Source organism: Anneissia japonica, unplaced genomic scaffold, assembly GCF_011630105.1.
Source record: "Anneissia japonica isolate Jap-2015-1 unplaced genomic scaffold, ASM1163010v1 scaffold1951_len603592_cov169, whole genome shotgun sequence".
In the NCBI taxonomy this organism is placed as follows: domain Eukaryota; kingdom Metazoa; phylum Echinodermata; class Crinoidea; order Comatulida; family Comatulidae; genus Anneissia; species Anneissia japonica.
Genome location: NW_022741522.1, coordinates 353,078 through 376,803, shown reverse-complemented (window position 1 = coordinate 376,803; position 23,726 = coordinate 353,078). Strand labels below are relative to the sequence as shown.

Below are 23,726 nucleotides of genomic sequence, written 5' to 3'. Positions count from 1 at the left end.
GGTGCATGATTTTTAAACCCTTGTGCTCTATTTTTCACACCTTTAAAGGGGAGTTTAGGTGCTGTGGGAGTGCAACACTCACTTCAAATCTCAAGCTCTGCTAATAGTATTACTGCTTATAGTGAACCTGACCATGTATTATTGTATACTTGTTGTTTGAAATTGTAATTGACATCTATAGTATAATAATATAAGACACAGTATATAAGATGATCCTCGTTTGAGAAGATTTTTTTTTGACAATTTTTGTAGATCGGTTGTATGAGATTACCCTCTCCCCCTCCCCCCTCCCCCTCCTTTTCACCGTCGGAATCCATTTTTTGCTGATTTTTATGGTCTTGCTAACTGCATTTGGCTGGCTAAAAATGGATCTAAATACTGGTCTAATCTTTCAAGTAGTACCATTTTATGAGATTATAATTATTCATCAAAATCTTATTTCAGATTCCCGTATTTAAATTTCATTCATTCATAGGCATACAAAACATCTTCATTTTAATTAATCGGTAAAACTCCTTTCAGTAGCTTCATTACAGTAGTAAATTATGGACAATCCGCACAACAGACGAACAGAAAATTTATAAAAATGTAAAATTTGTACAGTATGTCGTGCATATTGGATTCCCCCTATTTTTTTTTTTTATCGTAATTTGCTATTTTAAGCCAGTCTTTATACGAGTATACAATACGATTTAATGAATAAATTTTAAATTTATCTGTTTGAGATTTTCAAGATTCTTCTTAATGACATTACTGTTTGTGAGGCCCACAATATGTATATTTCTTTTAATTTAGCACAAACAAAAAAAAGAAATATGGTGTAATGGTCATATTTCCTGTGAATCACTGAACGAATGTAATCACCACACTGAAAAATGAATCCAATTTGGAGATTACAGCACGACATCAGAAGAACTCGGGCAGATAAAGAAAAACGAGCACGTCAACAAAAAGAGCTGCTGCGACATCGTGAGGTGAAGGATCAAAGACGAGAGGTAAGGATAAGAATTCATAATAGTTAATTCACTTGTAGTACAACGTAAATGTATTGCTGTAAAATATTCAAATGGCCCGAAAAATATGCAAAAATTAAACTTATTTTGATGTGGATATGGGCAAAACATCACTCCTAAAAAAAGTGAAGCTCTATTACCAATAAAATAAACGCCCCGCTTGAATAAATTCCCCTTCCCCCTCCCCCACTTAACGCCCCTTCGGAGCCCCATTTGGAATAAACGCCTTTTTTTCTAACCTGTTTAAGATCAATACGTCTTTATGATCGGGCAATAACACATTTTGATTGTAATTTTGTGTTGTAATTTCACATTTACAGTACAGTGAAACTATAGGCGTTTATTTGAGTATACATACAGTATTCAATTTTTATTGTAGTTGTTGCTGTTGCTGCTGTTGTAGTTGTTGTTGCTGTTGTTTCTGTTGTTGCTGAGTAGTTGTTGTCAGTGGCGTAGAAAAGTATTTTTCATTGGGGGGATGATTGAAAATTCTTGGAATTGGCATAAAATTACTGATGTCGTACACACCCTTCAGTGTGAAAATGTGGCTTGCTTTGCAAGCACATCTAACATCTAAGGAAAGAAGAGCTTAGATTGGTATCAGATAAAATAATTTTGTTATCAACATTAATACATTATGCTAATTTTCATCTTTGTATGCGCATAAGACATTGCAAATTATTTCTGTGACAGTCTTTTGAAGTGTGTAAAGCTCCATTTTATCCCATACATAGTCAAAATATGGGTTGGATGATACAATGGACCATTCCCCCCCCCCCCCCCTTGCCTATGGTTGTTGTTGCTGTTTTTTCTGTTGTTGCAGTTGTTACTGTTGTTGCTATTGTAGTTGTTGCTACTGTTGTACAATAGTTCTTGTTGCAGTTGCAGTCTTGTTGTTGTTATAGTTGTCGCTGCTGTAGTAAGTGTTGTTGCTGTTGTAGTTGTTGCTGCTGTTTCTGTTGTTCCTGTAGTAGTTGTTGCTCTGTAGTTGTTGCTGTTGTACAGTAGTTATTGCAGTTGTTGCTGTTGTACTGTAGTTGTTGCTGTTGTACAGTAGTTGTTGCAGTTGTTGCTGTTGTACTGTAGTTGTTGCTGTTGTACAGTAGTTATTGTTGCTGCACTGTTTTGTGTTGTTGTTGCTGCTGTTGTTGTAGTAGTTGTTGCTGTTGTACAGTAGTTGTTGCTGTTGTACTGTAGTTGTTGCTGTTGTACAGTAGTTATTGTTGCTGCACTGTTTTGTGTTGTTGTTACTGCTGTTGTTGTAGTAGTTGTTGCTGTTGTACAGTAGTTGTTGCTGTTGTACTGTAGTTGTTGCTGTTGTACAGTAGTTATTGTTGCTGCGCTGTTTGTGTTGTTGCTGCTGTTGCTGTAGTTGTTGTTGCTGTTGTACAGTAGTTGTTGTTGCTGTTGTGTTGCAGTTGTTGCTGTTGTTCTGTAGTTGTTGCTGTTGTAGTTATTGTTGCTGTTGTTTCTGTTGTTACAGTTGTTGCTCTTGTTTTTATTGTTACTGTTATTTTTGCTGTTGTACATTAGTACAGTAGTTGCTATTGTAATTACTGTTGTAGTTGTTGTTGCTGTTGTTGCAGTTTTTGCTCCCATGCTTTTGTAATATTACTACTATACTTGGTTACTTGTCAACTTTTCTACTTTATTATAATAAATATTATAATTTTAATATATTGTTAAACATTTTTTTGCTTTAAACTGTTATTGAGCAGATTGATGCTACTTGAACTTTAATCGCATTCTTAAAATAATCAGAAACAGAATGTTAAGATGCTTTTATTTAAATTCTGCAATTGCAATATTAAAATTCAAATGTCAATGACAAATGCACATACTGCTTTTATTGTAGGATGCTATTGACCGCGAACGTCAAAGATGTGTTTCTGGACAAGAGTCTCCAAATGACGTGAATGATGAGCAAGAGAAGGAGGTAAGATTACGCTGCCAAAAGCAATCCAAATTTGATTAATCCATTAGTGGACAGTTGCATATTAAAACACTCTCAGACAGTTTTGTAAATTGTAATAATACTCGGCTCTTACATACTGTATATCATAGATTGTCTGCACTTTAATATGGATTGCAAAGTGTGCTTTTTTGTTTGGTGATTCTATAATTACTAAAAATTTCAAAGATGTATTTAGACATTTAGTACTGTCTGTCTTTTGCTATCAAACTTAGAAATATCAAATAGAATTTGTTCATCAAAATCTTTCATTTTCCACATTTAAAATGACATTCCAGGGGCGGATTTAGGGGGGAGGGGGTGGTCTAGCCCCCACTCCTTTTGAAGAGGTAAAAAAATATGTTAAAAAAGAAAAAGAAAGAAAAAGAAAAAAATGATAGCCCAGAATGCCTCAAATGTCATGTTCAGGCGTCTAGAACACAAAAATTTCGGACTCCCTATTACTGTGTTGTTTCGATCGGCCCAACTTCCCCCCACCCTTTTGGACGTTTCTGGATCCGCACCTGCATTTATTCATACTAACAGTTAGTATCTTCATTGATTGACGATCCGCACGTAGACAAACGTTATTTAAAAATTTAAATTGTGATGCATGTTTTTCTATCGCAATTTGCTATTTTAAGCCTATGTACAGTATTTGCTCTGTTTTATTAATATAACTATCCAAGTATTTGGCTTTCTCGTTTTAGTGCCATGATTGATTGACCTTAATAATAGCTCGCGATTTACATTATAGTCAAATTTTAAGTGAAGCACTTTAAACAGCTTGAGTTGTGACTTACCATAGTAGCTTGTGAATTAGCAAATGAATATCTAATGTGCCGTCAACAAATACAAGATAAATGAGGTTGCCTACAGTGTATATTAAAGTTGTATTAGTTGTCAGGCATGCTGCTGTACACATTTATAATGAAGTAGGCAACGTACTGTGTGAATTAACTTTTTTTGCATCTCTTTGTGTGATTTAGTAATTATAATTTCTATTACAGTAGAGTATTGTTATTAGTCATAAATCTTTGTTATTATCATATTATCACCATCATTATTATTATACTCACTAGCATTATCATAATATTATTATTGTTGTTGTTGTTGTTGTCGTTGCCGTTGTCGTTGTTGAAAAAAAGTTGCCATGCAGAATCAATGGGTTTATTTCCTTTCAGACAAGAGTGTTTATATCTTGTTTAGTCTCCTATTGAAGACCACTATTGTCTTTAGAGGCCTTGGTCTTTTGGAACAATACAGTAAGATAAAAGAAATAATACAAGAACACAAAAAATGTGGTCTTTAATTGGACATTTCTTTAAGTGGAGTCTTTAATAATAGAGGAAAACCTGTAATTTCTTCTATAGTACAAGACCTATTATTTCTAATTACACGTAATAAATCTTTATCATTATCATTTATTATTATATATACTGTAATTATTATCATTGTTCACTATTATTCATTATTTTTCTTTTTTTCTAGTTTTGGTTTATAAAAGGAATATTTTGATTTGTATAAACTACTGTACATTCCTCAAAAGAGAAGTATAAATACTACAGTACAATTTCTTCTCATTGAGTTAAAATTTGTGTAAATTATTGAAATCTGGTTTGTCTCATTCAATTTATAAACTCAATATAATGTATATATGTAACAGGCTTTGAAATCAGAAGTGACGAAAATAATTTCATCAGTACATTGCTTATAGGATTGTTCCTCATGGGATGAAAAAAAATTAAATAAAATAAATTGAAAGTATCAGCTAGGCCCCCCTGGGGTCCTTTGGCTGCCACATTGGCATGTACAAATCGGCAGGTAACTGATGCAAACATGATTTTAACCTGTCTAAATGGCATTTGTGATATACAGTATTTAGGGAGCTGATATACGACAGGCCCGTACCAAGGGGGCTGGTGGATGTTATGGTTTGGAGAACCACCCTTTTATAGCAAATCCCACTCTCTTCTGGCGAAACCCCCTCTTTAAATTTCCCAAATACGTCCTCCAACCCAACTAATGCACTGCAGACCCACCCCGACACAGACATTTTCAAACATATCTGCTTTTATAGCAGTATTTAGATTCTATAAAGCACAAAAATCCTCCTGCTTTGGGGGTTTCGCTGACCCCACCGGGGCTTCGACTGTGGACCTCACGCCCAGAAAACCCCCCTTTGGAAGAACCTGCTACGGGCCTGTATGAGATCCAGAATTCAATGCCCCAGCCAGATCTTGAATAGGAGTCTACAGTACTGTACTGTACAGCATATAGTAGAATCAAAGACCTCATACCACATACAGTAACACAGCTCAGAGAAGGCAATTTATTTTAATAGTTTGCAATCATGTAGATCTTTCAAACACAATGCTGATTGAGGAAACAAAATTAAATTTCATTTTCCAAGGTTAAATTATTATTGTTATGAATAAATAATATCAGTGTTGATAGAGGCTGCTCTGTCAGCTAAACTTTTGATTACCAGCATGCAATACTAAAGCTTTAGGAAGTTCGGTGTTTTAATTTATCTTTCTACAAAGCCCACCCTTTGGATATCGTTTTTAAGGCCCCACAATACGAGATCGTAAACTGTGAGACGTGTGTTGCCTAGCCCTTTTTTTGATTGGTCCATTTAGGTGAGACTTTTTTTATAGCTTGTTTAGCGAACCGGTCACCCGCCAATAATGATGATTTCAAATAAACAATGAATTTATTTTTGGACAATTAGTGCAACCGCGGCCACAAAAGAATGGAAATTTTGGAAATTTTATTTTTATTATGCCGGCCACCGTTGCCTTGAAACTCCAAAAATAATTTCTTCCTATTATTAAGTAAATTTAAAAGCATTTATTACCATCCTCTAACTACATTGTTTACATTCGACAATAAAATTATTTTCTCCTCCGTCTGGATGTTATTAGCAAAACCACTTGCTAAGAAAACAAAATTTTATTTTTATTTATTTTTTTTTTTCACGCTCCTCTGACAATCTTAAAAAAAATAAGTTTGCATAGAAGGTACAGTATAAAAACAGTCTGGTCTTTAGTATGCATCATTAATAATTGGTGAGGATAATATTCAGTCTAAATTTCAATTAAAATGTAATGTAATACAATATTACTCTTCCTACCCTGGAGTAAAAGTGGATACCATACCAGGGCTTGTCTCTTAAATATGGACATATCATCATCATCATCATCATTCATCATTCATCATTGTCGTCATATCATCGTCATATCATCATTATTTTTCAAATATTCAATATAATTTATAAATTCAAGTTATCAATGTTACAGGTACTGTAGCTTAATATAGAATATATATTTTTTATAGGTAAATTAATAGTACTATATTAGTGAATACTCTTTTGCCGCTCTGAGATTATGGAACTCGCTTCCACCTAATCTTAGATCAACTTCTATACTAATGCATTCAAGACCCTCCTTTAACCTCTTTAATCAATAACTCTTTTATCTTTAAGTGCCAGTGACAAAAATTATTATTTATTATTAATAGATAATCCATATTTTTAAAATTTATATTCAATATCAATTCAAGTTATTCTTAGCGCAATATATATTTTTTTTTATTAAGGAAAATTAATAGATAGTCAATGGATAATCCATACAGTAATACTGTACATATTTAATAAAATTGCAATTTAAATGATCAATTCATATTTTTGCCAATGTCTGAGTATTTAATTAGGTATAATTATGCTGTCCATTTTGAACCACTGTAGGTCTTTACGATAACCAGATTATACTTAATTAAGAAATTCTACAGAAATCATTTTCCAACGGAAAGTTCCATTTGTTCTCAAGGGATTTTAAAGGCAGTGGGATACCTAAGTGTTAATGAGCCCAGGGCGAAACTCATGGTTTGGCCCTTCTGTGTTAAGTGGCAGCTAAGGACCTTGTGCCTGAGTAAAGCCTGGGGCTAAGTGGGGTGTAGGTAAAAGCCCTGGTGGTGGTCTACTGAGCAAAGTCCCTTTAACATACTCAGACTTTTTAGCCTTTTTACATTATTGTAAAAGCCATATTTGTTTAATCTTTAATGATGAAAATTTACAGGTATATTTAGGTTTTTAGAAAATTATCACAAGAAATATTTTGTTTTTTACCTCATACCATGAATATTTTTTTTAATTAATTCTTCTCTATTATTATATCCATAAATTACTTTATTTTATTATAATTTATATACACCTATTTGTGTATAGTAGTATAGTATCCCCATTCAGACTAGCATCGCATTGCGATCGGTTGTAGCAATCGCGACACCCAATCGCAAATCGTGTGTGAAAGCTCACCAATAGTAGTCGATATCATAATTGTTACCCGTTGCGATTGGGTGCTACAATCTTTATTACTCCCGACTACCACGGAATCCGATCGCAATGAATCACAACGAATTCCACTGTTTGGCTGATGTCAGTCAACATATTCCTAGCCACCGGAGACCTAGGCCCTAGAATGTAAACTTTGTTTGTGTTGGTCTGAATGCATTCGTTGGTTGCGATCGGGAGGAATCGCAACAGAGGGTAGTCTGAATAGGGTATAAGTCGAAGACTTGTTTCCTGTGGGGTCCTTCTGGTGGTGAATTTGGCAGTAAATGGGAGACAATCCCCTAATCTTTTCGGAAGAATGTACTGCATTCTTTAACGTGCAATGGGCCATATAGCACACAGGACCAATGGCTTAAATGTCTCAACCGAAAGATGGTATGCTATCCTAACTTGTATTTTGGCCCTCAAGCTGAAACACAAGGAGAGCAGAGATGGGAATTGAACCGGGGACCTAGAGATCTCCACGGTTCAGCGCACACACAGAGTGGCTACCACCAGTTTAACTTTGAGGGCACGAAGATTAGTATTTGATGGACATTGCTACAGAAGCAAAAGAGAAGTTATTTTTATGTTTCCTTTTTGGGAACCAATTCAGGGGAAAAATAATCAAGGATGCCCCTCCCCCTTCCTCCCCACCTACATACATCGACCAATTAGAAAAGGATCTAAACACACACCGACAGTACATTCATCAACTTATGGAAAACAGAGATTTGTGGAGAAAATTTACAGAAAAATTATGACTTTGCTCATCATTAACCGGGCATGCCCGATAAAAAGAGAGAGAAAGAAATCCATAATGGTAATATCCATTCCAGTTTGTTAATAGTAATTTGACATACAGTGTATGACCTTCTAGGCTACAATTTTGAGAGATATTGAGTAGAACAGTGAGTTAAGCTTCTGTCAGGCTACCATTTAATTGAGCACTATTCACTGTGTAGTTCTAGATAGCAGAGTTCTTTATAACATTTTTCGTCATTAGTTATTGATTGCCACTGGACACCGTCGAACCAGTTTATAAATTATATTGACAATGAATAACAAACAAGTTTTGAAAATGTTGAAATTTTTAATGTAGAACTACTGTATAGCTGTTTTCAAATTAAATTATTAATATAATGTCTTTTTTTTAAAAGTTATTTTGTCTAGTCTCCTTTACTAATAATTAAGATTTCGTAAAAGGATAATTTAAGAAAAATATAATGTTAAATAAAAAAATTAAAATACCAATTAAATTGAAAAGAAAAGTTATCTCCCTCCCACAATCAAGAAAAAAAAATGTAAATGGAGTTGGTCCACAGGTGGAAAATGTTTTCAGTTGTGAATCATGGTGCCGTAGAAAAGCAGCCATATTCCTCACGAGACCTCCAGTCGTGTTTGGTGACTGAAGATTGCTCTGGGCTTGTAGCCATGGTAACCCATCAAGGGAGCTTTTCACAAATCGTATTGATTATTCCCACCTTGCATGATTATTCCCACATCAATCTTAATTGCTTTTTTTTGTATTCAATTGTATTTTCGATGAAAATTTGTATACACTGTGTTTGATTATTTAACACAATAATATCATTAGAATGCATAATGAAGATAAAAGATATGTATTGAATCTTCCTCATTTACCGTATACTGGGTTGAGCAAACAAACCAAAAGTAATTTCAGAAACTATACAGCCATATTTGCAATGTGAATGTTGTTTGTGTATGATTTTTATAGATACTATATTATTATTATATTAGATACTGTATTAGTAATATAAAAGTGAAGGTGAGACAATTTTTATACCTTGTTTAAAAAATATTGATGACTTCAAATAAAAATAAAATTTTATTTTTGGCTAATTAGCTTACCTGTCACCACGAAAAAGTGGAAATTTCTGAAACAAGTAAAAGTTTTTCTTTATTTTTATTACGTTGTTTTTATTTCATTATTTTTTCAGTTTTTGTTCATGTGCTTTTGACATTAGGCGCTTTATAAATCCAGGATATTATATTATTATTTATTATTAATATAAACTGATATACTGTATCTTTATCAACCAAAAGCACTTCCTTCTCTCTTTCCACTGATGTATTGTGTCAGCGAATATCACAATAACGTCCTCCTTCCAATCACCTGTCGCACAACCTCTCCTTTAACAGGATCATTCCCCCATATTCGCTAGAACTCCTGCATAAACAGGTATCTTTTGACTCGTAGAATTGTAAATTCGCATTAATTGTGTAATGTGAGATTTAAGCTACTTATGTGTAGTACTGAAACTCATTAAAGTAATGGTTTTAGCAGGCTGTTTGTGATCACTCTTTAATATAGAATAATTATCAGTAGTTGTACAGGCAATGTTAACTGATGTTTTATTTATTTTTAGTTTTTTCCTTGCAGCAAAGAGTATAATAACACAAGGGAAGAAAGCAAAGACAATGGTGAAGGAATAGGGAGGGTGGGGAGGGACAAAAGTTGTATAAAAACTACTACTGTATCACCTAAAAGGGTGTGCCCCTCCTACTCAGTCTTCCTAAACGTTAAACATTAATTTTTTGTACAAGTTTCCCTCTAATTAAAGACACCTCCAATTAACGACCACTTTTCTGTGTTTCTAAATTCACAAATGTCTTTTATCTTTTAATAAAGATCAAAGCAGCTAAAAAGACCATGGAAATCCCAGCCCCAAAAGTGGTCTTTAATTGGAGGGAGACCTGTAGTTATACAAATATAAGATAATTATTATAAAAAATCAAATACAGTAAGACCTCTTTTAAGGGGACATCCTTGGAACTAAAAAAGTGTCCCCTTAATAGGAGTGTCCCCTGATTAGGGGTTGACCATAGTGTTAAAATGTATACTTCCCTTTTTTTCAATGCCAAAGAGCGTCCCCTTAATTGGGATGTCCTGTGTGTTTTCCAGTATGCAAAATAATATAAAATAAGACAATTGCAAAATAAACATTATATTATTCAAAAAAGTACTGGTATTAATTTATACATTGTTATTACCTCAATTTAAAATTGCACTTCATATATCATTAATAGCTGTCAATGACGGCCATACAGTAAGAGTTTGCAGACGAAAATGCCGTACAGTACAGTAAAGCAAAGCCAAGCCAGGAACGTACTGCTCCGATAGTCGTCTACCAACATGATTCCATAGAAAGCACAACGTGATGAGGCGCGCAGGATGGAAGTTTTTTCCGACAGTATGCCAGACTGCTGCCGAGAATCAGCTGGTGACGTCGCATCGTCAGGCACTCGCAGTGAGGAGAGATTCGATACTCTGCAGACGCACTGTGTGATCCACTTAACATTAACATTTTGTCCTGTATTTTCGTGGATAATTACCAAATCAAATTACAGAATGCTTGTTAGCCTTTTTGCAAGTTACAATATTATGATTATTTTTTTTTTGTTTCAATGTTGATTTTACAGTCTTCGTCTGAAGTATTCCAGCGTGAATTATACTGGTGTATTCAACAGCTTGAACAAGGACTGGCAAACGTCAAATCGTCCTCTAGGCAAGGTACATATCCTAAGTCATTGTGAATAAGCATGAAGTGGTTAGCACAACAGTTGATGTTGCTCAAATACTCAACCTTGGGGTCAGGGTTCAAACTCCCCCTTCTGTGCAAGGTGCGTCTGTCCTTAGGCAAGGCACTGTATCCACGACTTTTATACTTCTCTCCACCCAGGAGTATTGTAAGTAGGTAATAATAATAATAATAATAATAATAATAATGATAATAATAATAATAAAACTATATTTTTTATAGCACCTGATAGATCACAGATATCTCTAGCCGCTTTAAGTCCACTATGGTGGAAAACTATCCCCCACCGGACACCAACCCGGTATTTCCGAGTCTAGGTTTTGGAGCAAGGAATTGAAAGATTTGGCTTAACTACATTCCTACTGAAGAGGTTCCATTTAGGAAGTTGGAGTGCCCATAAGCTGATTTATTTCATGCAGCACATTATGGACTACTCGGCCAGGGAGCTGATCGTGTGTTCCATAGGCATCATTGAAATGGTATTTGTTATGGAAAGTCTATGAGACCCTAGCCTGTAGATAGCCAAATACATCAGTAATTGCCAGCTAGTGTAGACTCTTACACAAATTTCAAAAATGTACCGTTTATTTCGCCTTATTACTTTGTATGATCGTATTGTTCGGTAAACTAAAGTAGTTGGTTCTCCATTCATGCAATGTGCCAAGTAACAAGTATCAAACATATTACTGCACCTTAAATTGCTGGCACCTTAAATTGCTGGTAAACGGAAGCAGTGATGTGGGTTATGGTCGTTTTTCTGGTAGCCTTTAGTTTAAAAGGATAAGCTTTTTCATGGTTTTCACAAGCGCCTTGAGCACTTTAGTGGAGATGTGCGCTTAATAAATCTTATTATTATTATTATTATTACTGCCAGCATTTAGCTACACTCACCATCCTGTTGTACCGGGCAGTCACAACTAATTATTAATGCATATGCACTAACAGAGCCCTCTATGGTAATAATATAATTAAGAGTGGAGACACTCGTAACACATATAAGTTTGTTTTTATATTTTTAAGGGAAAGATGCAGAAAAATTATTACGCACTCTGAAGTCCCAAAAAGCACCAATGGTCAAAAAACGACAGGTGATGCGGATGACATTTGGTGATTACCGCAAGAAAATGATGCAAGAGAAACAGAAACATGAAAAAAGTAAGATTTGATACTGTTTTGGTTTCTTGCTGTCAATGAGCTTTTCAATTGATGTAGAATCAATCTGGTTTAACCTCCTCAATTCCTTTGGAGTAACTGTGCATTTATTTATTTATTTTTCTGCAAAATGTAACATACAGTGTTGCAAGGGGAACAATAAAACCAAAGAAGCTTGTTTAATGCATTCCCCCCATAATACTGTAAATAACTTAAAGCCCCATTCCCTTCAAAATGTTTAAAATTAAAACAAAAACTTTTTTTTATAAAAAATGCATAGGCATTACTCTAATTATTATAAACTATGGAAAAATATTGGCATAAATTTTAGTTTTGCGCAAAATTATAAAAAAAATGAGAAATTATGATTAATAGAAATTCTCATAGGAGATTACCATTTTCTCGACGACTTCTTCATTACTAGGCAAATTCAGAGGTTATAGATCGCATCTGCTGGAATACTCTGTCTTTTGTGTTTACTTTGCTGTCAATAAAGTGCGCCCTCTCTGATGAGATTTGTTTTTGTACTTTGCATCTTGCACGCACACTGCGGTCGATCGAATAGGCCTGAGATATGTTTGTTTAATTGTCAAAATGTCAGTCAGCATCATTTTTTTAAACAAATTTGAAATAATTCTATGAAGACAAATAATAGGTTATGACCTAGGCTTCAATTGGCAGATGTTTTAGGCCAGCTAGCCTACTAGACCCTAGTCTATGAGGGTGGGGGCGTGGCACCAATGAATAGCGTCCGTATTTGTGTTTCCAGCGCCTACTATATTTCTTTGAAGACCTACACTGCATTGCAAAATCAAACATAAATAATTCATTCGCATTCACGCAAAAAAAAAATCAAATTTCAGTCTTATTTTACATTTTGTTCTTGTTTAGGAATGTCTAAATTCAGTTAAACAAGCAATTTCATATTACATTTATAAATCTGTATATTAACATATCGGTATGTAAATATCAGATTTTTCTCAACAACTGCAATTTTTTGGGAATGGGGCTTTAATTATATCGCTCCAGGCCTATATGTAATAAGCAGTCTTTACTTTATAAAGATTCTTGATAAAGCTGTTCAATGAGAGTGGTAACCAGATTTTGGTACTGTATTAAAATGTAAAAGGAGGCGATTTTCAAGTTGGATGTCTAGGAGTTCAGGTGAAATCCCTCCACCTTCGAAAATGATACCTACTCCTTTCTTAAGTCGTAATATAAATGTTAAAAGCCTGTAGGTTTTATACTTAGTTTTACATAAATATCCTATTATAAACGAACAGATCCCAAATCTTCAAGATGCCATTATCAGTAAAAAGTCAACACTCATCAAAATTACCACTGTATTATTCAAATTGCTGTGTTTCCTTTACCTGGAGTCGACTTAATTACTCTTTTCTGCAATGTGGACATTTGTTGCGTTTCCCATACCACAATCCCTTGGCATAATAATTATAAGTAAAAGGATAAAATAGTTGTCATTAACTTTATTGTTGTTTTTTTCAGAAACAGTTGAAGCTACTTTAACACCGGTAGCCTCTGATCAGCAGTCACTTTCCACCTTCTTCAGACATGCTCATCGGCCACTGAAGCTCAAAGAAGAAGAGGTTGTTGACGATACAGTGCAACAGAACAAAACCCTAACACAATTTAATACGGATGTTAAAGAGAAAAAAGATGGTGAGAAAATTGTGCCATCTCCAAAGATGGAAGGAACGGACTCTATACCTGATGGACAAGACTCATCAGTATTTATGTTCAATTTTGACATCGATAAAAATCTGTTGGACTCGCAAAATGACGATGATAATCAGACTTTTTCAGAAAAAATGAAATCTGCGGAAATTGATGATTCCGGAAATAATGGAAAGAGGAAGCATAAAGGAAAGAAGAATAAGCATATGAAAGATTCTCAAAAAGTTAAAACAAATGATGGACATGATAATGTTGAAGATAAGAAAGGGGAGTTAATCACGAAGGAATCAAAAGAAGAAACGAAGGACATCGATCAAAAGGAGTTTTTGATTGATGGCAGTGGAGATATACAGAAAGGAGTTATGAATCTGGAATTGACTGGCGAAACTAATTAAACATATTCAAATCTACTTTATTTATTTAGAGCAGACCCGAGTAGCTGTCATGTGCTCAATCACACAAAAATAAATTATGAAATTCTCATAGTTATCTCACACAGTTTGAAAGTTTAAATCACACACTCATCACATTTGGCTGACCCCTTCACTGTTTGTTGGCTTTGAAGTGCTTGGACTTCTTTTATACCTGGATTTGCTAACTTGTTTTTTTTTTTTTTTTAAGTCATCAGAGGAGGGTGGAATAAATATTAGTATACAAATTTTGTTTTCTTATTTAGCAAGTAGTTTTGCCAAAAACATAAAGACGGAGGAGAAAATAAATATAAAATTTTTATAGGGGAATGTAAACAGCGTAGTAATGGGATGATTAAATGCTTGAAATTTATATAATTAATAAGAAGAAATACATATTATTTTTGGAGATTTCAAGGCAGCAGTGGGCGTAATAAAAATTTAAAAAAAAATTTTTTTTTTTATTTCCATTTTTTGTGGCGGCGCATGCTCTAATTGGCCAAAAATAAAATTTTATTTTTATTTGAAATCATCGTTATTGGCGGTTGGCGGGTTCGTCAAAGAAGGTATAAAAAGTCTTGAATAATGCCTATTATTACATTCCCAAGCTACATGTACAATATCATAGTAAACTTCCCACATTACCTTACATTATAGAGGTGCTTGCCTCCGATACCTTTTTTATATTCTCAGGCTAAATGTACCAAGAACGGGAACAAATTCTACCAAACCTTGTAGTGCTTTCAAAATGTACTTTATACAGTAGTAATTTTCACAATTACCATTAAAATTATATAACAAAGAAATGTATACCTAGTTTTAATACATTATAGATATTTTATCATTGTAGAAACTTGTAAAAAAGTTTGAAGATGTGAACTCTGTCTATTATATTATTATATGTATTGTTATGTAATTCTTAAAAATGAATTGGAGGTGTATAGATACTGTATTCAGCTCATGCTTTTATTTCCATATTCAAGTAAAACGACCAAATATCTGTAATGTGATGAGTCCTTGTGATTTTTTGAGTACATTAGAACCTCTCTTTTGGGACACCCCTTTAACATTATAGCCAACACCCCTAGTAGTAGACACCCCTATTTAAGAGGACACTTTTTCTAGTCCTGAAGGTGTCCCCCTTAATAGGGGTTCTACTGTAGATGTGATGTTTTCTTTCCTGATGCGTTGTCTTACTGAATATTCAGTACGTTCCCAAATACTTGCGAAAAAATAAATTTACAAGTGATTCAGATGGGAATCGAACCCACTACCTCGAGATAACTAACCTGGTGTCATAATGACTAGACCACCGAGCTTGTACTTAATGACTAGTGTTAATTCCAATCGCCAAGCAGCAGCGGTGACTGCAATGCTGTTTCAATGTGTGTTTGCACCAGGCAAAATACCATGGGAGTGGTATTTTGCCCTACTTAATGTGTTATCGCACCGAATACTCTGTATGTTACCAAGTACACTGTGCCTTTACCTTTATGTTCAGTTCATAGGATTCATTACTTGGGTGATGAACTGATGATTACGTAATACTTTTGTTCATATTGTTATTAGTTCAAATAAATATTTTAAGAGGTGGTGTGACAACAAAATCTCTGCATCTGTTTCAACTTGAATTAGACTCGATGTAACATTCGCAAATGGACAGCTTGTCAAACAGTCCGTCATCTTTTGCTTGCAAACTAGGAGTTACGACCTCTGCTATGAACTGTGCGCTCACATGTACACCTCTAAATGCAATGCAATCTATTCACAGGACTAGTTGTGGTCAGTAATACTTTTAAGAACATTTTCTGCAATGCATGTAGTTTTTGGTTCCTATGTAGCAGCCTAGGAATGAACTTGATATGTAAATGTGTGTGTGTTTGTTACACTGTGTAAACATGCAAACTTTAAAAACTGTAAACATATTGGCTCTAAATTTTAGTGTTGACTTTCACATTTTAGGCATTTCATTGCCTATTGTTTTGCGATTTTATGGTGAATATCAAAGCTCCACGATGTGCAAATCAACCCCCCTCCACTAATCTTTGCTATTATTTGTTGTGTATAATGCATGTCTGCTGTACATATATGCCAAGGTCAACCTTGATTTGTAGTTGACATGACTGTGTACACACATGGGGATACTAAATGTATTTGTGGAATTCTTCCTATTTATCATCAAAGGTTTTAACATAAACGTATACGTGTATTCCATCACTTGTAAAACTTCCTTTGTATAAGAATCGTAAGCCCGGTTTCCATAAAATCGCTTCACGGTCTCTAAATCGTTTTCACTGCAAACCTTGCATCTTAACCACTAAGCCATTCATATCCACTCCATCATCTGCCCATACAAGCCAGAAAACACCCAGAGGTCATCGTCGCAGGCTTTTTCACATGCCTGTATTGTTACACTCTACCCCAAATCTGTTGTGAACTTTCCGTGGACTCCTTTGAAATGCACCTTCTACTGCATTCTTAAAATTTAAGAATCTCCTTTGTACAGTACATAAAATAAATAAATAAATAAATGGGTACTTGGTAGAATGTCGTGGTATGTGAGTTATTTTAGTGTGTACATATGCACCACAGAAAAGGTGTAACACTTTGTGCTCATTGGCTAGTGTATGTTATCCAATAACGCTCTTGCACATTTTTTTGTAATTATCGGTTTATAATGGACGTTCTGCTAAGCCCCGCCCCATGGATATTGTTGCCAAGACCACACACGTATTCCTGGTCCTGTTCTGATTGGTCAGTTGTTCAGTGTGATTGACACTCCAGAAAAGTCTGGTGTTGCCACATGAATCCGTAGAGTTGTAATTTTTTCCACTCTGTCTAAATTATTTATTATTTATATTTTTTTAATTTTTCTGTAAAACACTTGGAGGTGTTATATTCTAGCATTGCAATATGGGTTTACTTTTTAATATTACAAATTTTAGCTAAATCGTGGTTTCCATAGAATCGCTACACAGTCGCTACAGCGTTTTCACTGTAATCATTGCACTGCGTAGCATCCGTTCCCTACGCGATTGGGAACGCTCCCTGATTTAGCTGACCAATCAGCTTCAACAAAAGAGCCAGCGATAGCGTGTAGCAATTTTTGAGGTAACCAGGCTTACCATGAAGACAGCGTCTACTTATTTGCATGATTATTTTTTTCAGGTCGTATTTATAGTGTAATCATACGCACAAAATTTTATGATTAAACATCATCATGTTTTTTTTCCACCAGAAAGATCAACATTGTTATTGTAATAAAGTGTCCTGTATTCTGTTGGTAGACATTTAGTCGGTTGCTATGATATAAAAAAAAATGGTTACTAGAATTTATGTTGGTGATATGGTGCGTTGTAGAGAATATATAGTATTTTTATATACTGTATAGCCCTCTTTTAAGCTATGAAAAAGTCTATTTTATATTGAAAATGATATAGACAACAATAATGTTAGAGGCATTGTTCAATAGATTTTGCTTTTACCCTTTTTACACATTTCTGGCTGTAAATTTGAGGATTTCGACGAAATCCTTCTTAAAAAAAACTTGTTTTGATTTGTAATGTGTGTATATATATGATTAGATTATAATAACATTCTGTATTATTTTTGCAGATTCTATGTACAAAATCTAAAGTGTTTAATCTTGGCCTAATCTGTAGGTCTTTGGTCTTAGATTAAAAGAAAAGACTGTATGATTATGGTATTTGTTTATTTTGCAAATCATAGGACTGTCGTTAATGCTGTGTATACATATATACATTATACACACACACACAGCCATTCGCCCACACATAAATACATACATATCTTTACTTTCATTGAACCTCGACCCACTGTTTGTAATATACATATTGATCACAATCATCATCATCCCGTTTGTCCCCTCATTGAAGCCGTTGTCCGGGTCTTCTCATTTATATTGTCCTCCGTTCAATTACTGCTTCCAGGTCCACCAAGTGTCCTTCTTGTCTGATGCAGTCCATCCATCTCTTTCTGGGTCTCCCTCTTGGTCCGCTCTCATTTTCCACTCTTTCTGCTGCCCATCTTATATCAACCTCATCCCGTCTCATTACACGCCGTACTGCCATCTCAATCTGCACCCTTGGACTTCCCAAACATGTCTCTTTGGTTTCCTTTCGAATCTCATTCTTCATATGGTCCTCCAGTGTACAGCTCCAGTGGTTGCTCTTAAACACCTCATCTCCGCAACTTCCAGCTTCTTCACCTGCGATTCCTTGATGGCCCATGTCTCAGCCCCGTACAGTCCCACTGGTCTGACCATTGTTTTGTATACTTGGTTATTTAGCTTGGTACAATAGCGGTGAAATAAACAGCTCAATAACCATACAATATTAGAGTGAACGCACATACAGATAAATATCGCATGCATACATACAAATCGATAACTTCTATTTGCTTCTTTGCAATATTTACGTATTGGGGATCACCAAAGGCGGATTACCCCATTACAGCAAATTTAACATAAAGTACCCATACTTAGTTGTCATTGGCCATAGTCTCGAAACGAAGCCCATAATATCTTGAGAAGAAGCCCACGAGCTTCTTTCGAGAGGGCTGCTTTTCGAAGCTATTTTGGGCAAATTAAAATAGGGGGACTTCAATTGGAGATGGGCTTCTCGAAATTAAGCCCATTGGGCTTCTATTCGAGGTACTGTAATATGGTAGAGAAATCCATACCAAGCTGTAACAACTTCTGCAGTTCACTTGAGAATGCTGATAGAGTATCAGCGATACGTCGTGTAAGTCGTTTTAATTTTTTTTTTTTTTTTTTTTTTTTTTTACTTATTACAATACTTTCTTTACTATTTACAATAATACAGGTACTGTAGCTCATACAAAAGATGATTTTTATTTTAATAACTCAACACATAATTTAGACAAACTCCATTTCTTCTCAAATTGTGAAAAGTTACCGTTTTTAACATAATATACACATATACATGATTTGGTATTTTTTGTTTAAAAATAATATTTAATTTGAGATTTCTTTTTTGACCATACATTTTTGTGTTGAGCGTGGTTTTACATGGAGGTATTATGATGATCTCCATGGATTTACTGTATTATCAGGGAACAGTGAATTCACTGTTTCCTGTTATTATGTTAAATTGACGAGTGCCACACACTGTCCTAAAAGTAAACATTCAAATAAAAGGCAGTTTTCGCCGCGCGACGGTAACCTTAACTTTAACGGATGACGTCATAATTTATTCATCTTGCGTTGCGAAGTACCGTACGTTAGGTAGTTTTTGTAAACAAATCGAAATACGCATACGTAACTAACGTACGCCGGCGAGCACGTAAAATCCTGAAATTTACGTACTCCGCAACGCAAAATGAATAAATTATGACGTCATCCGTTAAGGTTGCCATCGTCGTGCGGCGAAAACTACCTAAAAACTAGTTTCTTACTGTTTTTTCGTTCGTTGTAGGCGTTTCAAAAATCTTATAGGCCACCATGAAAAAAAAAGAACACGACAAGTGTCACATTCAAACTTAATATTTTTTTACGTATATTTTTATATAATGTTCAACATCACTAATCGCAAGACTGCAGGCCTAACAGAAATTGTATCAAATTATAAAAATTTGTAAATGAAGTTGATATAATCATAATGATTTATTTCTTCAATGCTACAATGATAGAAATATTTATACTGACTGAAGAACCACTTGATTTGATGTGACTCTTTGGGGATCCGTTGAGGGTGGCCTATCCGAGATAATGGTTGGTGATCTATAAATAAAATATACACAATTCTATGGGAGTCAATGGCAAGGGTAAAGCTTTTTCAAAGGTAGATTTTCTCATGACACTGTCTCTTATACACATCTAGATGTGTATAAGAGACAGGTACAATAGCGGTGAAATAAACAGCTCAATAACCATACAATATTAGAGTGAACGCACATACAGATAAATATCGCATGCATACATACAAATCGATAACTTCTATTTGCTTCTTTGCAATATTTACGTATTGGGGATCACCAAAGGCGGATTACCCCATTACAGCAAATTTAACATAAAGTACCCATACTTAGTTGTCATAGAAGTTCGTTTGTGGACACAGTACCGTAGTCGTAGTAGCACTTTTTGGAATCATATTTGATTATTTCGCTACCTTATGCGAGTTTCTGTAGGTGAATAAAGAAACACAACACTTCCATTTTGTATTTCCTTCCTATGGACTACTAATCTTTCCTAACATAAATTATAGTGGGTTGATGTTCTACGGCAACAAAACTGTGCAATGAAGTAGATACTTTGTTGGACTTTGGGAGGTGAGTTTTCTGACTATTTAAGTTATTAACTATCAAATGGAATGTAGAATGAAAAAAAACAACTTTTTCGTTCTAATATTTTACTTAAAAGATGATAATCAATAAATAATTACCAAGCAAGAAATTGCTTTTATTTTGATTCTGCATTCATTGAGCAGTATATATTTAATACGTAACTTAATTCAAATTCTGATAACTTTTGTGATGCAATTTGTAGGGAACCAACAATTTTTTTTTTTTTTAGGTTTTTTTTTTCTTAATTTTCAGTTGGCAAGATTTCACACAATTCATGTCTGCGTGTGCTCCAATACGTCGATTATGTTGAATATATAGCACCCTAGATCATGATTAACAAATTCACCAAATTACTGGATGAGGAAACGAATTAATTCGGTGATTATCTGCTAATGGAGTAGAAAAAGTATTATTGGCTGAAAAAAAAAATCATGTGGTTTTAATGGCGACATAAATTATCAATTAGTAGTATTGGAACTGGAGATCAAGTTGCCGTCACAAATGAGGATTTGAGTCTTTGGAAAGAATGTCGCATAAAAATGACAGCTAATATTCCACGCTTATTAGTGTCTTCGGCCAGATTTATATCCATATTGTTGTGAGATCAGTTTCTTAGCTCACAGCCTACAACTAGATTATTAGCGCTAATATTAAGCACACCTTCCCGTGATTTCGATTGCCAAATATGGCTAGACGAATACTGTCAATGAATAGTTCAAAGCAGATGATACGTTTTTAATCAGTTTATTAGAATAGCATTTTGTACGGAAGTGAATACGCCCCCTCCAGGCTTGGGTGAACAAATAATGTTTACATTAATATCGATAGTATTAGATTCATACAATACACAGTCGAGGTTTCGATGTAAGGAAATGAACGGGCGAATTGAGGATTTAGCGTTTGATCATGTAGATCACTTAATTGTCATTACTAGAGCTTCATCTTGCAATGCATTTGGATTTGCCGATTCGCAACGATAGCCTGCAATTACGTTTTTATTCAACAGTTTTTCAACTTTATTGATGAACAGCTGGCTATAGGTAGAGTATGAGAATAATGCTTAATACGTAATGTGCTGCCGGGTTCCGGGTACGAACACAATAACACCGGATTACCTAGGATCTTGTTTATTAATGTCAACACTCCGATAGTGCATAATCTCAAGCGAAACGGAGACTATTTCTACTTGCTGGCTTTGTAGGTTTAACAGGTGAAAAAAAAAGGCTTGAAATGTTACGAGAGGTTCACTTTGTGTACAGTTTTCATAATTCTATTGGAGACAACCATAAACGCTATATCTTATAAAAAAAAAACGACCTATTTTGTCGAACGGTCGTAACGAACCGGCTATGCGATATAACACTGTTATTATAAATTTACTGTTTGTTTGTCTTGTGCAAGTTGCTGCAGATATCAGGGGTTGGAGCCAGGAGCAGTATCCGAATATATTCAGCGAGCTACACCGATGTGGAAGGCCTAATGATATCAATGAAACATGGATTTGTGATCCAGATGGAATTCTTTCAGTAAGTCAAGGTAAGACATTCCTACCAAGGAAATGGTTAATGGATAAGATGCTTGCCTTCCAACCAGGGTCCTGGGTTGAATTCCAATGACAGCAGGATTTTTTCTCACGACTAATAAAACAGATCCACTCCATTTTTAGTACCCGGTATCATAATGATATTGAAACGCATAGAGTAGACTAATATTAAGGGGACACCTTCGGGACCAAAAAAATTGTCCTCTTAATAGGGTACCCATATTTCGGGGGACACTAACCAAAAAAACGTGAAATTGTCCCTTAATAGGGGTTTTGGCATGTTTTTGTACAATGATGACATTCTTTATAATTTCATTTTAATTGACCTAAGATTGAGTTACAGTTGAGTTATAATAATAATTCCCAGTGCCTAAAATATATCATTTATGATAAGAAACCAACTGATACGTAATTAAAACTACAAAAGTTGTACAGGCCTACTCTTTTAAACTTAAGCTTTATTTTTTTTCTGATTACTTTTTTTTTCATTTGCTTAATGTTTTAAGTTTTGATTTTTTTCCCTTATTTTGAGACTACTGTAGTTGTTTTGATACAAAATAAGTGTCCCTTAATAAGGGTTAAATTTTATTGATTTACCATTTTGCACACTCAGAAAGTGTCGCCATCACACCTTAATTATAGGGGTTGATTGTAGTGTTAAAAGATATATTGCCCCTCCTTTTACTGAAAAGTGTCGCCTTAATAGGGGTGTCTCATGAATAGGGTGTCCTAAAGGAGGGGTTCTACTGTAACTGGGCCCTGTGTAGGGCTAGTCTATAGTAACTCTTGTACAGGATAACCAGTATAAGAAGAAAATAATAAGTACCGGTATGTAATTTCATAAAATAAGGAGACTACAGTACTTCTGATATTGGTCATCATAAAATTAGATGTTTATTAATAGCTTATGATGATTTTTCATTGATAATTTCTTTATACCATATAGAAGGTGACCCTTCCGGCTTATGATAGAAGGTTTCTTAAGAAAATGAGTATAATGTGATGCATTAAATTAATTTTATTACGAGGCTTATGGAGTGGACATGTGATAATAAAATAAATGCATAGGATATATATAACTCAACGAAAACTTGTTTATTACTTTGAGGATATGTATATAAGCGCCTAAATGTTGTAGAATAGATGATAAAAATTGTGCTTCATAGTCGTCCAAGTTAACCGTTCCACTTCTTAAATGGCTGCAGTGCCCCAGAGCTTCCAGTGAAAAAGCACACACGACTTCTTTGGAGGGCGTAGACAACCACCCCCCACCCAAGTGGATGATAAAGGGCTCTTGAATAACATACGATACCAGAAACTGCGATCCAATCAGCTCTTTCCCTTGACGACCCCGCTAGGGATTCTAAGCCCCATAACCAGGTTGTCCAGTTCCCCAATCAATGGCAATCCTGTATGTGACCCTGTATTTCTAACTCTTGCTTTCTACATTTACCAGTATTATTTCTGGTTTTAGGCCTGACTGAACACGGATGTCGAGCTCATAATAATTTGTCATTACCTCTATATGGGGATCACCATGATAGTATCCATGATTAAACTTAGTGACCAGAAAGAAGCTGAAGTGCTTGTATATGATGTATATATAAAACATAGGCAATATATATATATATAATATAATTTTATCTTTATGTATATAAATCATCAAAGAAAGGTAGAGTGTTCGAATAAAGGACATGATAATACATCGTGTAGTATTAGCTCTCAACAAATGTAGTCCTATA

General features: G+C 34.7%; 2 protein-coding genes across 2 annotated transcripts in view; both read left to right on the top strand.

Moving 5' to 3' along the window:
• Positions 1-765: 765 nt before the first annotated feature.
• LOC117118720 (UPF0488 protein C8orf33 homolog) lies at positions 766-17,812 on the top strand. Its single transcript, XM_033263393.1, has 5 exons — positions 766-995; positions 2,869-2,949; positions 10,742-10,832; positions 11,881-12,015; positions 13,519-17,812. Exons 1-5 carry the CDS (start codon positions 876-878, stop codon positions 14,100-14,102), a joined length of 1,011 nt encoding a protein of 336 aa, XP_033119284.1. The 5' UTR covers positions 766-875; the 3' UTR covers positions 14,103-17,812.
• A 3,345-nt stretch (positions 17,813-21,157) lies between these two features.
• LOC117118731 overlaps positions 21,158-23,726 on the top strand; it is a 19,910-nt gene continuing 17,341 nt past the window's right edge. Inside the window, exon 1 of the mRNA XM_033263407.1 lies at positions 21,158-21,977. Coding sequence (XP_033119298.1) covers positions 21,791-21,977 — 187 coding nt within the window. The 5' untranslated portion in view covers positions 21,158-21,790. The remainder of the gene's footprint in view (positions 21,978-23,726) is intronic.

Bases quoted from the DNA above. Each gene is read 5' to 3' on its own strand.
- LOC117118720 (XM_033263393.1), top strand. From the start codon at position 876: ATGAATCCAATTTGGAGATTACAGCACGACATCAGAAGAACTCGGGCA. The intron at 996-2,868 runs GTAAGGATAAGA...CTTTTATTGTAG, and splicing joins TGAAGGATCAAAGACGAGAG to GATGCTATTGACCGCGAACG. The intron at 2,950-10,741 runs GTAAGATTACGC...TTGATTTTACAG, and splicing joins ATGATGAGCAAGAGAAGGAG to TCTTCGTCTGAAGTATTCCA.